Here is a 20,495-nt window from a genome sequence, read left to right as displayed (position 1 = left end):
AGGCTGTTACAGCATTGCCCAATCACAGTTATACAATGAACCAGTTAATCCTCCCCCCTCTCCCTCTCCTTAATTGTTACTGCTCTAACCTGCAACTACTATCCTGTCACGCATGTTTGACTGTTGAGATGACGGTAGGTCTATAGGTCTCGCCAAAGTGACTACTTAGTTGTGTAGTAAGGCAATAAATCTTTGCCAAACATGCACCCCAACGCCATGTCGTTCCTTGGTTTTTCCTGTCAGATCAGAATCAGAATCAGAGTTACTTTTATTACATCTTATTGTGCAATTACACAAGAGTAAAATTCTTAGGCCTGGTTCCTGAACAGTCACTTAGAAGCAACAAAACAAGATAAAGTAAATAAAGATAATTAAAAATTTAAATATGTAAAAATATGTGTGAGTGTGTGTGCTTGTTTGTGAAATGTGTGCCAAATACGGCACACTAAGCTAATCAATGATGATGCACACTTGTGGTTCATCTCCTGTAGGTTGTGTCTGCCCCTTTCCCCTGGTCATCACCGCTTTCTGTTCCTGTTTCTGTGCCTTCTCTGTTCTACCCCAAGTACATTTCAGGTCATTCCCTTTGCCACTAGGTTCACCCTTTACACCAGGCGGACTGAAGCAAGTGAACCACTGTGCATTAAGTGGTCAAAGGTTCTGGTTGTTTTGTAGTTTTGCATCAGAGCTACCAGCAAAACGTTAGCAAGTAACACAATATGGTTGTATATTGAGATTAGGTAGTTAAAACGGTAGTTAAATCCTTATCATACGACAAGTGTATTACGATGGATGTAAAATGCAAGACGTTAGTTTGTAACTGTTCCAACATTCACTGTTATTTATTCAAAAGTTCCCTTTTCCAAATTCCGAAAAACCCATCTTATTTTTAGACACCTCTTACACCTTGTATTCTTGTCATGATTATCTGTTCCTGTATTTGGTCCCATTGTTGACTCTGCGCAGTGGGCAACCAACCACCTGGTCATTGTGCTACTAGGACATTATGGGGGAGGATGAGCCTCAACAGGTCATGATAATGATGGGAATCTACTGACCTATGTAACTTTTAGAAATCAGAGAAGTGAAGATCGACATTCTCAATTTGGAAAATAAGGTTAACAGTGTGCTATGTACTGTACAAACAAAGCATTTCCCAGGTTTTCTTTTAATTATGCCACTGTGGCAACAGTATTTTGTTACACTTGTGTTTTCAGAAAGAAGTTATTTTCCATGGTGCTTAGTATGCGACCTTCAGGCAGGAATTGCACAAATGGGTAATTTTCTGCACATCTGTGCAGAGAATTGGTCATGTAGAGACATTGGTCTCTACATGAACGCGCCAATCACTTCCCTCTGTCGAAGGGCAAGTCCACAAGTAAAGAACAAGTCCCTACAGTAGGCTACCTATTTGACACCAATAATAAATTACAGCTTTCGATTAGGTGGATTGTTACGGAAATATAGGTTATTTCTGAGACAAATGTAACTACACAATTTGCATTATAATAATCATATGCTATAACATTATACGTTCATTAAAATAAAGGGTTGTTTGAGGTCTAGTGTCTTTATGTTCTGCATCGAGTAATGGGGCTTTATCGCCCTCTGTCGTTTAAAAAATAATACTACATCTCCCCCACCAACTGTTTCGCGTATGGTACAACGGCTCAAAATAACGCTTCTCTGGGCTGGCCTATATATTTGTATAAGTGTACAAATCGATTGCCATTGTGTCTCCACGCTAGATAAACCGGAAAGCCTAATCTACAACATATGCATGATTAATGGTGATATTTTATTTGATTACGCCATTGCACGTTGTGTCGTCGTTGATTGCTATGTTCGTAAGAATTTAAACGAATTGAGAGCGTAGTGGTATAGTTTCATATTTTTATGGCGCAGAATTTTTTAGGTTTTATTTAGAGCGTTAGCAATAAAAAAAAGAATAATAATAAAAAAAAAAGTACATTATATACATATAGCCTACAATAACGTTTGTATACAAACCACTTAGGAAGGGGGCAATTCTCGAGGCAAGGAGAAATCCAGATCATTGACGTAGGATATGAGCCAGATTGCCCCATGGACCTATTCAAGGATACCCCCCCAGACAGACTTGTCTTCAAACTAATTTAGCTTAAGAACTACAAGTCCCATGTAGCTCCGAGCCAACCAGCGATCCCGAATTGGACGAACACCAGTAAAGACGTCTGCGATTGGTGAAAGAGGAGCCATGTTTCAGCATACGGTATCCGCTGTGTTGATGTGGTCGTAGGGGCTAGCCGGGTAGTTGATGGGTTATTATTAATCAAATAATCCCCGTTGAAATTCCGAAAACGATTAACATTTAGACCGGCAATCTATACCGTTATGCCGGTTCATGCCCGGGAGAAGAAGGAGAGTAATCACGAGGAAATGGAGGTGGATTTCCCCGAACAAGACGGCAGCAGCACAGACGAAGAGGACACGGTTAGCTCGTCCGTGTCTGAAGATGGAGACACTTCGGGTGAGGGGCTCTAAAAACGACCATGCACAAAACATGTCGCAACCCACAATCATATAAACATGTTCATCTTGAATAAAAATGCGTGTCATGAGTTTCAGTACAACATTGTGGTGTCACTAGATGGAAATTGCTTCCCTGCAACACTTATGTTTACTGTACAGACAAAGACAGCTGAAATGTTGATTGCCTATTAGAAAACACGTGTGAAACATTTAAATGACGTCCCGAAACAGAGATGGACGACGAGGACTGCGAGAGGAGAAGGATGGAGTGTCTGGATGAGATGACCACTCTGGAGAAACAGTTCACCGACCTCAAAGAACAGTACGTCCCGTAGACACGTTGTCATCTCCCTAGCAACAGGAGCAACACGGTTTGCTCTCAGTGTCCGAAGATGGAGGACCCTATCCTGCATAATCTCTAAATTTAGAATTTGTAATTGTTACCGGGGAAGAACGATAGGTCCCCAATAGGTCCCCATGCTGTTATGGCGGACCTAAGAGTTTGCATACTTTCTCAACATACATTTCAAACTCCGACTTACAATGTATGACATAATGACAACAATAATGACACGTATCTAGGTTCACTGTCTCGTTAACAATAAAGTAATAAAACGGCTATTAGAAACGATAACAGTAATGGCTTTTATATATTTGATTGACATTGAAGTGGTCTGTTTCTTGTCGACCAGGTTGTACAAGGAGCGTCTGAGCCAGGTGGACATCAAGCTTCAGGAGGTGATGGCCGGCTGTGCCCAAGAATACCTGGAGCCTCTTGCCAACCTACAGGAGAACATGCAAATCCGCACCAAAGTGGCCGGTAGGACTAACCGCCCAACGACTATGAAAACCACATGGTTGTACCCAGAATATTTTGACCTTGCTTCAGGTCTTTCTGCATCCCCTAAGCAGACTGAAACTCCATTATGTTAGAAGAGAGAATATTTCCGAACGACCCTGAACAACCTAGTTGTGTTTTGGCCCACAAAACAGGACCAATCACAACGCATGACACAATCTATTGTCGGCCCCAGCAACAACAGCTGCTGGCTTGTATGACACTGTCCAAGATCGCTTGTACATTGCAAGTGCATGTTGTAATAATAACCAATTCATTATCAACTAAAAGACTGAAAGATCAGCTGTTTATCACATTTATGTTTCGGAAGTTGTGTAGGTACATGTACAAGTGGTGTATGATGGCCAAGTGTGGTTTGTTGTTGATGTTTTACAAACCTCACTTATTGATTGGATGAGTGTCATGGGACACACCTACCTCATTATTGCAACACAACAACCCATAGGTTCCATGATAAAACCAGGGCCCAGTTTCCCGAAAGCATCGTTAGCCTAAGTGGATCGTGAAGTGCGTCGTACGGGCGTCGTACAGTTTTCCCACCGTTTCCCGAAAGCATCGTTAGCCTAAGTGGATCGTGAAGTGCGTTGTACGAGCGTCGTACAGTTTTCACACCGTTTCCCGAAAGCATTGTTGGTAACGAACGTCGTGAAAACGCTCGTAGCTGACGAGGATTCAGGGGTACTCGTAGGATGCTAAGGGCATCATTAGCCTACTATAGCCTCAGTGGCGTCACCAGCGGACATTCCGTGTATTGGATGTGTTTTATTAAAACACATCCAATACCACAATGCCCAGCTGGCACAATTTCGCAACCAAAAACATTGGTTAACACACACACACACACACACACACACACACACACACACACACACACACACACACACACACACACACACACACACACACACACACACACACACACACACACACACACAGAGACACACACACACACACACACACACACACACACAGAAGGGCTGAAGTCCCTGGCTGTGTATGGACTCCTACCTGCAGACTATAAACAAGTAATATGATGGAACGAAACCCAACTGCAGTCTGTACTATTGTTATGCAAGCGTATCCATAGCATGTCGTACATCTATCCACATCGACCAGAAACATCAGAGTGCGGGCATCAGTCGGGCAAATACAGTCAAAAATGTTATAACGGTTTAACTGAAAATGATCACAGTTATGGTGTATATTACAGTAGGACACTGGGAGGTGCTAGAATGCAGGAAAACTAGACATCTACTGACATCGCTGGGTGCTTATGTCAGTAGGTAAAATAAGTTTTCACACCGTTTCCCGAAAGCATCGTTGGTAACGAACGTCGTGAAAACGCTCGTAGCTGACGAGGATTCAGGGGTACTCGTAGGATGCTAAGGGCATCATTAGCCTACTATAGCCTCAGTGGCGTCACCAGCGGACATTCCGTGTATTGGATGTGTCTTATTAAAACACATCCAATACCACAATGCCCAGCTGGCACAATTTCGCAACCAAAAACATTGGTTAGCGCCGATATATTACTCATAGACTACTGTTAGATTTAAACAGCAAAGATAGACCTGTTAGAAGTCAACAACAACATAATTTATTGCAGCAATTTAAAATTCCAAAAATACATGCGCAGTCTAAATGTACCGATCAAACGCCACGTCATAAGGCATATAATAAAATCAAATTATTCCATTGCTCTTCTGTGGGAGGTCGCTTTCGAGCTGCACTTGCTGTCTCCCTCTGATTTTAACCATCGTGGTTAAAATGTCCTCATATTGATCAATGACAAAAGACATAGGCTACTGTAGACATGAATTATGCTGAGACCAGCTGGTGTCGGATAATTTTTGCAGGCGTTTTTTGTTGCGATTGTTTGCATTAAGCACTGTAGGCGCTTCGGTGAGGCTGTGATGAAGTTCACTATTTATTGGACCGTGTCTAGACAGTAACGAACATCCCTGACAATAGTAAATCGCATTTGTAGTGTGCACTCAGACGTGAACTCATTATTGCATGCGGGTGTCTTCATTCATGAAAAAAATAAAACATTCGGGAGTATGCAATAATACAAATGACCTATTCTAAAGGGTTCTAGACTCCGTGCGCAGCCCCGCCTTCTCCAGTGAACCAAGAAAGCCTGCGCAGTGGTTAGGACCGATACATATGCCGGCCTAGGCCTAATCAATTGTGTTTTAATATCTTTAGCATTCAAATTATTGCAGTCTATTCTTTTCGTAGGCTACTGTGCTCTGCTGTTGGCCTTGATGGGGAGATATTTTAACGCCTTTCAACCCCATTTCCCTGCGACATTCCTGCGTCTCCCTCAGTACGCAGCCCATTTCAGCACCGTGTCAGTAAGTAGACAGGTACAATCCTACGAACGTCGTGAGTGCCGCGAACACGCGTTCATGTTAAGAGGAGTTTTGGGAAATGCTCCAAAATAATTCACGATGGTTCGCAAGATCCATCGTGAGAATGATCGTAAGAGCGAAGATCCATCGTTATCGGGAAACGAGGCCCAGAACAATGTCGGATATATCAATCACCAATCAATCAATCAATCAATCAATCAATCGATCAGTCAATCATTCATTTAAGATTTCCTGATACTTACAACATTACCCAACCATTATTTTCCGTTCCTTGTCTTGGTTATGTTTCTTTTTTGATTGTATCATTGTAATAGTCAACTAAAATATATTTGTACAGCAGTTACAAAAACTCCTAATTATTACAAGACTTAAGGAAGTGACCGTGAGTAGGAATGCAGAGTGGGGGATCCTGCCTTCTAGGGGTGGTTAGTTACGAGTGCAATAATGGACTGTAGCAGTACAAACCAACCAGTTGACGTCAAAGGAAATCACGCTCACTGGGTCTCCTCACTGCATCGATCCACCCAACCGTGGGCTATACCCACCTCCAGCGGCTCCTCGCTGAGCGTGGGCTATACCCACCTCCAGCGGCTCCTCGCTGAGCGTGGGCTATACCCACCTCCAGCGGCTCCTCGCTGAGCGTGGGCTATACCCACCTCCAGCGGCTCCTCGCTGACCGTGGGCTATACCCACCTCCAGCGGCTCCTCGCTGAGCGGGCTCTCCTCTGCTCCTCTGCAGGGATCTACAGGGAGCTGTGCTTGGAGTCTGTGAAGAACAAGTACGAGTGTGAGATCCAGGCGGCGTGCCAGCATTGGGAGGTAGGCCTCCACAGACCCCTACAATTAACCTCTCCCCTCTCCCAGATTCACCTCGGATGAACCACGTTGTTCTCCTCTCATCCCCACCGTTGCTATGTGGGTGGGAATGCCTGCTGTTGGGTCAGGGGTCCGGTTGTCCGGTCGTCTTTTTTAAAATATATTTGTTACCTGCGGTTGGTTGTTCTTGTTTGTTAGTCTGCAGGTAGGAGGCAGTACAAAGCCACTGACTTGAGTCATTGTGTGTGTGTGTGTGTGTGTGTGTGTGTGTGTGTGTGTGTGTGTGTGTGTGTGTGTGTGTGTGTGTGTGTGTGTGTGTGTGTGTGTGTGTGTGTGTGTGTGTGTGTGTGTGGTTTATTTTCATTTTGCGGCAATATGTGTCATGCACGTAGAGATAGGTAACGGGAAATAAAAGTATCTGAAATCTTCATGCTGATAGATAAGGTGCTGTCCTGTCCCCATAATGATCCCCTGTATGGTCTTTGGATGTGTATGTTTTTTAACATGTTACAGGAAGACACAGACACAGACACACACAGACACACACACAGACACACACACACACTAGGGCTTTGACTTTTGCCGAAAAATCATATTCGAAGTTTGTTTGTTTATTAATATTTATATTGGAATATTTATTAATAATATTTTGACCATTAAATGCCTTCAGTAAGACCTGGATTGGGCTTCGCAAGGTTTGTTTACCGGCGTTGCTATGGTTACCGGTCTTGCGTGTTCCAACGGTTTATTAGGTTTCTAATAAATCGCTGTCTAATCATTACTTCATTCACTGCCTCTTCCGTGGTCATTACAATATTATGAATAGACTGCGTCGAGTTCTCCGACGTCTCTCCCTCTTGGCCTGCCCATAACAGGTTCGAACATTAAGGGCTGCCTAATATTCGTTCGAATTTAGATTTATTTTTTGATATTCGAATAACGAAGTTCGGAGTCAAAGCCCTAACACACACACACACACAGACACAGACACAGACACACGCACACACACAGAAGGGCTGAAGTCCCTGGCTGTGTATGGACTCCTACCTGCAGACTATAAACAAGTAATATGATGGAACGAAACCCAACTGCAGTCCGTACTATTGTTATGCAAGCGTATCCATAGCATGTCGTACATCTATCCACATCGACCAGAAACATTAGAGTGCGGGCATCAGCCGGGCAAATACAGTCAAAAATGTTATAACGGTTTAACTGAAAATGATCACAGTTATGGTGTATATTACAGTAGGACACTGGGAGGTGCTAGAATGCAGGAAAACTAGACATCTACTGACATCGATGGGTGCTTTTGCTTCTGATAAGGACCAGCGTATGTCAGTAGGTAAAATAAGGCAAAATATATGCAAGTGTCAGATAGTTCATGCAGTGTAGTTCAATGACATGACTCACTCACTCACTCACTCACTCACTCACTCACTCACTCACTCACTCACTCACTCACTCACTCACTCACCAAACGGGAAGGATATGGAATTGGTATAAAAAATGTTACTGAAGGCTCTGATGATGAAGACTGATGATGATGCAAACTGATGATGAAGAATCATCTGATGACGATGACGGCCCCTATGGTGAGGATGACAGTGATGAAAGCTCATGTGATGGTGATTAAGGCTCCTCCTCCTCCTCCTCAGAGCGAGAAGCTGCTCCTTCTGGACACGGTCCAGAGTGAGCTGGAGGAGAAGATCCGCCGGCTGGAGGAGGACCGACACAGCATCGACATCACCTCAGGTCAGGCCCCCACACGACCACACCCCTGTCCCACATAACACACCTTAACCCACACCCAGGGGCCAAAGGGTCGTCTAGGGGACCGGTTGACACGCTGTTATTACCATACCAGCAGTATTGAATGCTCTGGGACCAACGATAGTCCTTGCATCGTCTCTTTAATTGAGTTTGCAAACGTATAACGATGAAAAAGAGAAGAGGGAAGAGTTTGACCCCCAGCTGAAAGGTTCTGGGTTTGATTCCCTATGTCCATGGTCTTCCTTGCAGTGGCATTAGGGGTGTAACGGTACACAAAAATCTCGGTTCGGTACGTACCTCGGTTTTGAGGTCACGGTTCGGTTCATTTTCGGTACAGTAAGAAATCAAAATGCTAAATTCAATCAAAAGTGCTTCATAACGTGTGCTTCAAGTTGTTCATAACACACTTTTGTGATTTTTACAATAGGAACATTAGACAATACAAAGCTAGAATTCTGCTCAAAAATATAAAGATTCTGAAATGTAGAATAAATAACATTGGCTCAGACTGTTTTTAATGTATTATCTAATGTGCAACAATGAACAATTGCAATACTAAACAGTTTCAAGTTGCTGCTCAGATTAATTTTTACTCCCCCCCCCCCCCCCCAATCTTTAGCCCTGATGACTTTCACTCAATCTTTGTTTTTTGCCAGAAAAATCAGCTTATCCACATTATTTGCAGGATAATAATACCCAAAATTTGAGTGTACATACGTTGTACCCCATAGATATATATATTAACATATTAATATATAATGTCAATATATATATATCTATGTTGTACCCTACATGTTACTCCCGTATACCACAATGCAATGCGGTCGTGTTTTTCCGGAGGAGAAGAAGAAGCTAAATAACCGCGAAAACCTATGGCGAAAACGAATACATTTAATGATGGAGTCTCCTGCTTTCGTTTAGAAATGTCAACAATTTATTTGGGATTTAACATTAATTAAAAAAAAACTTGAACAAGGAAATGTAACATTCAACATCAATACAACCTCCAGCTTTCCTCGTGAGTGCCCAGTTTGTTTACATGATGTGGTTGCATCTGTCTGCGTCACAGAAATACCCGGTGCATTTACTGACGCAAATTACGTTTAGAAATGTTCAGCGTAGTGTCCGAATTCTCGTTTGTTCGTTCGACTATATAGGGAATAGTGAGTGAGTGAATAGGGAACGGTTTCGAACACAGCTACAGTGTGCGCAACTGTGCATGTGCGGCCGCAGCATGTACCACACATGCGGTCCTCTACTTAATATGTCCGTATGGAAACTCGCCGACGGTTCAATACAAATACATGTACAGTTACACCCCTAAGTGGCATGCCCGGATAATGTGGTTCTCTAACAATGTTTATGAATGTACCCACTACCCACTCTATGATATTCCTTCTGCCAAGGGCCCCATTCACCAGCACAAAACATTTTGGTGACGGTGCTAAATTGAAATGAATATAAAAGAAGGATTGTGATTTGTAACATTAAACAGCAAGAGTTCAAATACGAATAAAGCTTTACCAAACTTGGAGTATTAAGGGGGTATTCAAGTTTTTATGTGGTGGCTTCTTTTTTTTTTTTTACACCTGTTCAATTACAATATTAGAACAACTAAAATTGTACAAGTACCCTACGGGTATGTGTACCCCCATTCGATAAACACTGCCCTAACCCCTACTGGCTCTACAATGAACTTTAAACTAATTCAATAACTGTAACTGTCCTTTTAGGTTACAGCTGAATTACCTAATAGTCAATAGATTTGAATGGTAATTGACACACAGGATACTGTATCAATATTTTGACTGTATCTCCCCTGAGACGAGGTCTGTGTTTTACAGTGGAAGCTGGTTCTGCTTGTGTTGTTCACAGAGCTGTGGAACGATGGTTTGCAATCACGCAAGAACAAGAAGAAAGACCCCTTCTACCCTGTGAAGAAGAAGAAGCCTGTCGTCGTGTCTGATATCCTTGTCTCACCACGCTGACATTTTTGTAAAAATAATAATGTGAATGTTTTTTGCTAACCAACCCTTCATTGACAATGAAAATTCAGCTCCTCCCTCAAGCATTACAGTATTACATTATTATTATTAACATTAGCTCCATCATGTGAGAGATAATATCCTACAAGGCTAAGACTAACACCTTATTGCTTTGCTTTACCGCTGGTAAAGTATATCAAGTATTGCCGTTTATTATCAGTGTATAGGGGATTCTGGATCCCAGAATCTCGAACGGTGTTTGATGATACAGTGGTGGCCTTAACTCTTTGAATCACGTCCATATATTGTTTACATGCTGCAAGATCTGGACATCCTAGAAGACTGGACAGCCATAAGAAAGGTATTTGGGATTTGTGTGAAGGTAGAAGAAAAGTCGGGTTAATACGTAGCTTGAAAGGGGATTGAATTCACAGCATAATCTGAGGGTCGGCTTTTTGTTATTTTTCTTTTCCAGGCGATGGCGTCCCTAGCCCCACATCGTGTCAAGGTTGACGGTACGAATTCCACATATTCCGTTAAAATCGCATGCGTAACATGAGTTCTGATTACTAAATGAATCGGCTCAGGATCAACATCCAAATGATTCTGGCGTCAAATGGCCCTTGCCACTACCAACGTCCTCTAGACTGGGGTCCGACTAAACAAGGTTTTCTCCTCCGCATATGGCTTCGGCCCATTGTGATCTACCGTTATTTACAGAAAAGACTGGATGGTTCAGTTTTTCTGTGTGTCACATTCTATCCTTTCCTGATCTTTATTGACAAACCAACGTTGACATCCCACGGCTCCCCCTCACCCTCATCTCCATCTCTCTCTGTGATCCTCGCCCAGGCTCCGCCTCTCCGGTGGTCGCCACGGCGAAGGCGGAGCGGCCCCACCACGTGGCCCGCTCCGAGGACGGCCGCCTCTTCTACGACAGCCAATGGTACTGCAGAGGACAGTCCATCTGCATCCACCGCAAGGACGAGCACCCCGCCAGGTAGTGTGTGTGTGTGTCTGTGTGTGTGTGTGTGGTGATGGAGGCCTGATGAACCCAGTTGTCTTCCCTCTCCATATATTAAAGCAGGGCCATGACCCATGGTTAGGGTGGAAAGGTATTGGGTTCGATCCCCATTATTCAGCCACAGGCCTTCAACCGGCTCTCCCTGTTTGATAATGACCTGTATCTGAACAGGTGAGTCTCTTTGGAGACGAACCAAATCAGGAAATGACCAAATAGTCAAATGTGTTTCAGGTTCCGTGGGATCAAAAGGTTAAAGACCTTCTTAGTTGTGTAGGTGTCTGTGTTTGGGGTCACAGGTTGATTGCAGTGCATGTGTGTGTCAGTCTGTTTGCCGTGTCTACATATTTAATGTCTGGGTCGTAGTGCTGTGGGGGAAGTACACTCGCCTCTGATAGGCTGTCTGTCCCTCTGTTTACCTGGCCGTCTGTGTGGCTCTGTTTGTCTGTCTGGCTGAGGGTTTGCATGTGTGATGAGGCTCATTCGTGATCCTTGACGCTCAGAGGTCAACGTTGGCCGTAGTGTTAGCATAGTGTGTGTGGATCCATTAGCCTATGAGCATCTGTGCAAAAGATTTCACACGGGGACTTTCTCCTCGTGATTGAGAGGGTAGGAGGTAGTGCGGTGAAAATTTGTACGTATGATGAGTTGCGGTGAACTAATGTTTAAATACAGCTAAATATATTTGATATTGAAAGATCTAACCCTAGATTTTTCATTTACATTTACATTGTTCTGAAGCCATATTGTGTTCATTTTGTCTTTTTTAATCTCTTTTCACTACTGTCTTTCTGTACTTTTTACTGTTACACCCACGCTTCCCTTCTGGGATTATTAATACCTTTTTATCATATCTTTCAACCCACTTCAATAATTTTTTTTGTTTTATCTAATTGTTTGGATTGAACAGAGCGTGAACCATGAATGTTATCGTTTATCGGATACGGTTTTGATCTTTCGGCTCTCTTTTTCTCTCTCATCCCCTTCTTCTCTCCCTCTCTCCCTGCAGCGCTGTCATCACCACCATCCACCACGACGAGGTGTGGTTCAAGCGGCTGGACGGCACCAAGTCTAAGATCTTCATCTCCCAGCTGCAGAAAGGCAAATACACCATCAAGCACTCCTAGAGCCAGACTGACCCCACCTCTCCCAGCACGGAGGTCGAAATCAAACGCACATACCGATACACACATAGCGTTACCGACACCAACCTGCCCCTTCCTAACCCTCTCCTCACCGTGAGCAAGGAAACGGATCTCCTGTCTTGTGTGCTGTAAATATGTACGTATGTGAATAATAATAGTCATAGTATTAACCGTCCCTGATGCGGTCACAAAGTGGCGTAAACAAGGCGCTGCTGCGAAGCGTAAAGTGCTGCTATCGTAGAAGACAAAAGATTGCGTTTGACAAAAATGGGGGGGGAAAACGAGCCGACTGGCGTGTTTGTGAAAGTGCGGGGACAGATTCGGGGACAGTGCCTTCTTTGAGACGAAGATGGCGGCTCGATCCGTGGAAGAAAGGAAAAACACTTTAACTAAACTATCAACCCAGCCAGGCCTTAGGTTGTACTGTTGTGTGTTCTTGAAGAGTTGATAAAACGGGTAGTTGAGCAAATGAAAAGAGTGTGTGAGTGAGGAAACCTACTGTTGCGCAGTGATGCCATTTGTGTGAGACTACCCGATTGTAGCTCTCTAATCCAATCCTCCTTCTTCTTCCCCTTCCTCTCCAGCCCCCACCCATATTACATACCTTCATCATGCACATGCTAAAGGGGCTGATCTGTGTTAAAAGTCTATGTAAATGTGTTTAAATAACAGACTAGAACGCCACAAATGTCACTGTCATTAGTATGATGACATGAAAACGGGAAGAAAAACCAAGACCGTTCTGACGCTAGAAACTTTCTTTACTATATACTCTATTCTCTCCCTTTGCTTATTTTTAATGAACCTTAGCAGCTAAAGGTTGGCTGTTTCTCTCTTTCTGTGGTATTCATGTTCTGCCAAACCCTTACTCAACCTCAGTGCGGTCATTGGAAAATACCATGGCTGTCTATTGTTTTTGTCTACACTAACCATTTCCAGAACTTTTTGTTGCTTTGTGTAGTTTACCGCGGCAGTCATCCGCCGCTCCGTTCCTGTTCTGGGAATAGACAGAAGCGCTTTAGTCCTTAAAATCTTGCTGGAACAAACAGACATTTTGTTGTACCGGGAGCAGAACCAGGAAGCTCTTGCATGGCCCTCCGTGTTCGTCTCAACCAATGAGGTTCCTTCTGTGAGCCTCGTCACAACTTTTCAACCAATGGGCGACCCCACAGCAGACCTCGCAGTGTACCTGTACACTACCTGTAATCAACACGGACTGGTCCATGGCACTTGTGAATTACGGGGTACAAGGAGAGAAGGGAAATCAAGCGGGAGCTGTATGCGGTCGGCCCCGAATGGATCCTAAATTGGATCTACGTTTTTCTTTTTGTTGTGGAGGGGAATGAGCTGTTAGTGCATGTGTAAATAGAAACGTGTGTGGTGTGTGATGAAGCGGATGATGGTTTTGATATTGTTTGTTTTTAAGGAGTTCTCTGGTTTACCTGCAGACAGTGCATAGGTGCGGCTCAAAGTATTACCCCTTCTACGTGTATTAAAGAATATAAGATGCTTGGGACTTCATGTCCTGAACTCGAAGGTGTCAAAGGTCAGAGATGCGCGAGTGAGTGTCGCCCTAACCTCAGCAGTAAAGTCACATTTTTATTGAATGTTTTTTAGCAAGGATTTTATCTTTACTTTGCATTTGTCAAAAGATCAATACATATTTTTCTGTTTGTGTTTCAGTTTTGCTGTGGATTTTCCCAATGAGATTGGGAAATACATGTTTCATTGTGCCAATGCATGGACGAATAATAAAAGCTTCATATTTGTCATATGAAGCCTTACTTGTAAAACACGGAAACAGTCGCTTTTATTTTCATCTGAGTCACTCACTCACACACACACACACACTTCTGTGATCACCACGAACAAAAATATGATTTTATTATATTGAGGCATGCCCTGCTGTTCATATGTATTTTTAGGAAATGCAAATTGCAGACTCATCACCACAGAGGAATTAATATGAGGCTGCATTTGGGGCATAACGGTATTAAGCGACTGTATGCAGCTCAAGTCTGCTTTCTAAATAGAAAGGCAAAGGCTTTCGATTAAACACTGAAATCATGTATATAATTAAGCAATTTTATTCAAATTAAATTTTTCTTTATTTGTTCTTTATTTCTTTTTTTTTCTTTACTTCTTTACTTGCAAAATGTATTAACAACATGGAACAGTGTTACTACAAAATTCGGATACTGTTACGGTTAGGAAGAGGTGAAATAGGGTTGGTTTAGGCTTATGCCACAATAAGTACATGCTGTTACTTTGCATATAACTGTAGTTTTCAAGTGTGTGTTTGTGTTTGCGCACGCAGGGCGTATTCTTCAGTAGTGTTCTGTGAGTACCACTGCATCCTGACAATCTACTGAAAGTCACCCCTATAGAGTCCACTGAACCGTAGCCTGGACGTTCCCAGACTCCCAGAAAAGAGGCTTACTTGCTCTTATTTCTTTTTGGAAAAGATCCCCCCCCCCAAAAGAAGAAGCTGAGCTGGCCCTATTTGATAATGGCTCCTTGCTCTGCTGCGCTGTTCAAACATTTCACTCCCTACCTCTTTTGCTCCCTCTTCTGTGCCAGAGGGCCACTCAGTAGATTAACACCAGGGGATTGATCCAGGATCTATACTAATGGATGCTTCTTCCTCCTCCTCCTCTCCTTCCATCCTTCCATTCCATGACTGGCCTTCTCCTATACTGCATGCATGCCTGCTGTTGACTCAGACATACCGTTGGGGCAAGCCGAAGCTGTCAATGGATCAGATATATGGGGAAGCATCTGACTAGACTATTCATCACCGAAATGTAGCCTATGCGTAAGGAACACACTAAACTAATGGGATCGTTAGTGAGATCGAAGGAGTGGTGGGGGGGGGGGGGGGGGGGGGGGGGGGGGGGGGGGGGGGAAACATGCACCCTGAGAGAAATTGTGATTAAATAAATATCGGCCTCAAAATCTGGCTTAAACTCTTCATCAGGCACGACCTGAGTCAAATTATGTAAGGAAAACAATGTTTTGTATTCTTCAGAAAAAAGGTGTATAAATGAATTAAAAAAACCCAATATATAATTATTTATAATGATTGCATAATTATATAAATATCTACATTTTTATCCAAATACTAAACCAATCGTATTGTAGATCCATGAACCTGCAGTACCCGTTTTCCGCCAGTAGTTGTCAGTATTGCTCCACAGACGGTTGGCCGCAGCGATGCGCTAGAAGGGAGAAGAGGAGGGGGAGGGAGGGGGCTTATGTATCTGGGGCACCCTGCCGCCGAAGCCTTCCAGCTGATGAGAGAGGGAAGAGAGAGATGGAAGAGGGATGAAGGCACAGTTTGATCACACTCGCTTGCCACGTCTGCTACCGCAATCCAGAGAGAGAGAGAGAGAGAGAGAGAGAGAGAGAGAGAGAGAGAGAGGTGCATGAAAAGGACCCCCTCCATCGCAGCGTCAAAGGCAGGAGCAGTAATGGCAAAAGAGGATGTGTAGTTCTGCACTACACAACCTCTCTAGAGCATTGTTGGAGCGTGGATGCGTCTGTTATGTGAAGGTCTGCGCTGTGTGCGTGTGTGTGCGCGTGCGTGCGCGTGCGTGCGAGTGTCCACCCATTCCATTGCTTATCTTACTACCTCCCTTTTTCCTCACCAACGTACGATTACTAGGCTGCGCAGCAAGCGTACATGCACACTTACCCACAGTCCCTCTTCTCTCTGGGATAAAGACGCAACACAACTCAAGCGTTCCACGCGCCTAGGCCTGTTCGTTATCGACGTCTCGGTACGGTCGCGTTCTAGACCAGTGTTCTCGGTGGTGCGTGTGTTGTGTTGTGTTGTGTTGTGTTGCGGTGGCCTTGTCCACCTCGTCCATCCATACTTTATGAGTAAGCGGAACTCAAGGGTCATCGGGACGTGTTTACTGCAACACTGGGGCTAATTAGACTGTGAAAGTGTCACGCTGTTCTAAATTACTCATATCCCTGTCCCCCCTGCCTGTTGTCGGAACCTTGCATGTGTTGTGTGTGTCTGTTTGTGTGCGTATTTGTATGGTTTGTGTGTGTGTGTGTGTGTGTGTGTGTGTGTGTGTGTGTGTGTGAGAGAGAGAGAGAGGGGTGGAGTGGGGGGGAGGGGGCACTGTCTATATATGTATGTTTTTTTTATGTGTGCAATCGCTTGTGCAGGGGCGTGCTCAGTTTGATGCTGATTGTGTAAGAGATTGTAAAATGGCACGTACACACACATGGGTTAACATGAAAAACACAAGGCAAGCCGCACAGCGGATAGAGAGAGAGAGAGAGAGAGGAAGGAGGATTTCACGTTGGCAACCCACTGCATGCAGGCTGAATTGTTTATTTTTGGCCCAAAGAGGCATCCTTACTCTAAATGACCTCGGTTTGGCCTCCTTTAGACGCGTCCTTACCTCCCCATTAGCATTGAGGCCAGCTAACCAGATGGAGTTGGGTGCCATTTTATCCAGACTCTCCTTGCAACCCATTTTTGGGTTTCTTAAAATAATCCAGCTGTACTGTACATACAGGTGCAAACCCAAGCACGCAAGGAGACCCACACAACCTCTGTTGAAGGATATTTCAGTATATGTATTTGAATAGTAGTATGATTAACCAGTTAATGCATTGTTTTCCCCCACTTCACATCTTTGGCCTAATTACAGCGTTTCCTTATGGTTATGAAATGGCCGGTAAGTCCCTTATGAACACGTAATGCGCTTACACTGTCGTATCAAACTGAATGGGGAACAACCAGAGCTGTTAAAAAAGCGCCTTCGAGGCACATCGTGTATCTGTGGCTTTACATAACTCCATATTTCAGACGGCCTTCTTCATCACAATCATTAGCATGATGCGCTCCTTTTATTCTGTCTTGGCGTTGAGCCGGGACTAATTTGTTACCCGGACAAGCCCCTCTCTGTTAGAACGAAAAAGGAACAGATGCAGAGATCACTCCCGGTGACAACGTCTCGGAATAACAACCAGCTTCATTTTGAAATGTCACCGGCTTTGTTAAATTCTGTTTACTGACAAAAACCTTGTTTTTGTCCTGACCTGACCTTTTTCTCACTTTACTGGCAGAGGCTTGGATTAAAGGCAGGGGGTCTGTGGTGTCTAGCCTGGGCCCCTGGAGGGGGGGGGGGGGATCCCCTATCCCTACCCTCCTTTAGAGGGCCATCTTGAGGCTATGGGTTCATGCACCTGCTCAAGGTTCTGGCTGAGTGAGCGGTACACCCCACCTTACTCATACCTTCATTCAAAAATACACACATACATGCATATAGACAGACATTCAGACTCCCTCACTCCCTCACTCACATAGGTGCTATTGGCAATTACAATCCTAGTGTTGCTTTTATGGGAAACGTATGTGTTTTTCCTACACACACCAACACACACACACCAACACAGAACACACACACACACACACACACACACACACACACACACACACACACACACACACACACACACACACACACACACACACACACACTCAAAGGGTGGAAGGCTCTTATGTAAAGAGTTCTACAGGCCGTGGACAGTGAACAACATTAACAAGGTAGCAGCCGGTAGACATTTTGTGTGTAATATAATAGTACAGGTCTGGCCCATCCCTATGGACTCCTCTGTAGCTCCTCTGTACCAACAAATATTAGCAATTGATATATTTTGACAACATTTATGATGTACGTTATTTCGTAGCTGTCTACGCACGGTGGATGGTGGCAGTGGATTGCAATTGACAAAGTGAGCTAGTGAAGCTCACTGAAAAATCTAGCTAGTGATGCTAGCTGCTGTAGCTCGATAGTGAAGCCCACTAGGGAATCTAGCTTGCTACACTACCTAGTGAAGCTAGCCACTGAAGTTAGCCTGTGAAGCTCTTCAGTGAAACTCGCTTGTTAAGATTGCTGCTGAAGCTCGCAAGTGAAAAGGGAATATAGATAGTCATAACACTAGCTAGTGAAGCTTGCTAGTGACCCTACCTAAAGAAGCTATCAGGTTAGGACCATCTCCCTCTGTCTTCCCTTCCTCAGCATTCCAGGCTCTGTATGGAAATCTAGTCAAATGTTGCCAACCGGCGTTAGCTGCTAAAATGAAGCTACAGCAAGACATGGGCGGGGGCGAGGCAGAGCTCAGCGTCATGGCTCTGATTGGTCCAGGCAGGGCTTTCTGTTGTCCACAAGTGCAGGTGGGTCTTGTTTAAATGCGTCCACTGTGCAGGTATTAGAGCGTTCATGTTTGTCTCTTGTGATCATGTCTCTTGGATTTGTATTCAGTGTGTGCTTGGTGTGCAAGCATACACACATTGGTGTGTTGTGATGTTGTCTAATGTTTGTATCTAGTTTGTATGTTTATGGATATATATTCGTGTGTGTGTCTGTTTGTAGTCGGCATATGTATCTGTGTGTGTGTGTGTGTGTGTGTGTGTGTGTGTGTGTGTGTGTGTGTGTGTGTGTGTGTGTGTGTGTGTGTGTGAAGTGCAGACCACCAGCCTCAGAGCCAGGGGAGCAAGGAGACGGGGAGAGTGTGAGGCTGGGCCAAGTGTTTAGCTGCAGTCACCATTGGCTAGGCGCTGTTGACAGGATGCTGACAGTGCAACTTCCCACAAACGGCTCTACTCCACTTCCTGTTTCGTGTGCTGGCTTGGTGAAACCCCAGCTCACCTCAGAGGAATCCCCCCCCTGCCGGCCTCCAAATAAGAATAAGAATAAGAAACGTAAAAGAAAACCACAGCCTACCGTGTGGCCCTTTTGACGAAGCCCAACCCTGGTGGTTGTTGGTCTGTCGTTTGGAGACTGGCCAGCCCTAATGAGGTTGTTCTGTGTTCATCAAGCCTGTATGTGTTTACTGTTCCACCCCCCCCCCCCCATATGCCTATATGCACAGGCAGAACAGGGCTCATGTGCAGACACACACACACTACACATCACACACACACACACACACACACACACACACACACACACACACACACACACACACACACACACACACACACACACACACACACACACACACACACACACACACACACACACACAGGAGTATTCATTTGTTCACATGTTCACACACACATGCAGGCATTCATTCATGCATAAAGCCTTGCAAACAAACACACGTGCATGGGTTTGCTCGCAAGTAAAAATGTACACAGTGCTTTAATGTGTTTGCCTAACGCAAACTCACACATGCACACACACACACACACACACACACACACACACACACACACACACACATACACCCTTACAGGCAAATTATCTCGACATTATCATAGTATCTCAAAGTGGCATCGCTGACCATACACACAAGCACATAAACACACACACACCGAGCTCTTCATTCAAATGGAGGTGGGGGGAGGGGGCACCCGCGGGAGAAAAGAGAGGCAACATGTTCAGTGTTCCCAGGAAGAGAAAGCCAGAGGAAAACACAAGATGGCCGCCGTGGATATACCTCTTCCCCTTGTAAATGACGGAACAAACCTTTCCCCCGTTGGCCTTTTATCCATAAATACAACCGCTGTATCTGAAGCTACTAGAGGTGAATGGTAAATCACACGGTGCATTGAAGTGATCTCATCACAACCCCTCTTATGAGAACAGTTACAAAGCCCCCATTCATCTTCATCATCTTCATCCCTATACGTACACACCATAGCAACATATTTGACTACAATACAAGACTAGTATGCAGTGATGTGATTGGTCCGTTGGTCATGCCGACGGTTCTGAGTGGGGAGAGGAGTGAGGGAGACTGCTGGCTTTTTTGAGTGGAAGTAGAGCATCTGTAATTCCCTTCAACTGGGAGGAGGAGGAGGAGGAGGGGGCTGGTGGGGTTATTGAAGCAGGAAGAAACCGTTGTGGCATGGAGTCTATAGGGTGAAGGGAGGGTGGGGGGGGGGGATCTTAGCCGCCGCTGTCATGGGATGACATTGCAGCGCCTGGTAACAGGCTTAGACTCAGTCTCTCTCTCTCTCTCTCTCTCTCTCTCTCTCTC

The 20,495-nt window shown here is 44.5% G+C and overlaps 1 protein-coding gene across 6 annotated transcripts in view; it reads left to right on the top strand.

The window, feature by feature from the left end:
* The first annotated feature begins 2,071 nt into the window (after window positions 1–2,071).
* Window positions 2,072–20,495, top strand: part of brms1lb (BRMS1 like transcriptional repressor b) — a 60,359-nt gene continuing 41,935 nt past the window's right edge. For 2 of the 6 annotated variants that reach the window (XM_056582034.1, XM_056582033.1), the window contains exons 1-10: window positions 2,074–2,509; window positions 2,743–2,833; window positions 3,204–3,331; window positions 6,485–6,564; window positions 8,220–8,316; window positions 10,210–10,299; window positions 10,616–10,680; window positions 10,795–10,834; window positions 11,172–11,319; window positions 12,350–12,441. In XM_056582034.1, the coding sequence (XP_056438009.1) occupies window positions 2,374–2,509; window positions 2,743–2,833; window positions 3,204–3,331; window positions 6,485–6,564; window positions 8,220–8,316; window positions 10,210–10,299; window positions 10,616–10,680; window positions 10,795–10,834; window positions 11,172–11,319; window positions 12,350–12,441 (967 nt within the window). In that variant the 5' untranslated portion in view covers window positions 2,074–2,373. Of the gene's footprint in view, window positions 2,510–2,742; window positions 2,834–3,203; window positions 3,332–6,484; window positions 6,565–8,219; window positions 8,317–10,209; window positions 10,300–10,615; window positions 10,681–10,794; window positions 10,835–11,171; window positions 11,320–12,349; window positions 15,285–20,495 lie in introns of those variants that run through there. The other 4 variants (XM_056582032.1, XR_008893708.1, XM_056582036.1 and 1 more) reach the window with 4 other exon arrangements.

Source organism: Gadus chalcogrammus, chromosome 21 (genome assembly GCF_026213295.1).
Source record: "Gadus chalcogrammus isolate NIFS_2021 chromosome 21, NIFS_Gcha_1.0, whole genome shotgun sequence".
NCBI classification, from domain to species: Eukaryota; Metazoa; Chordata; class Actinopteri; order Gadiformes; family Gadidae; genus Gadus; species Gadus chalcogrammus.
Note: the sequence above shows the minus strand (reverse complement) of the source record. Positions and strands in the feature narration are given on the sequence as shown.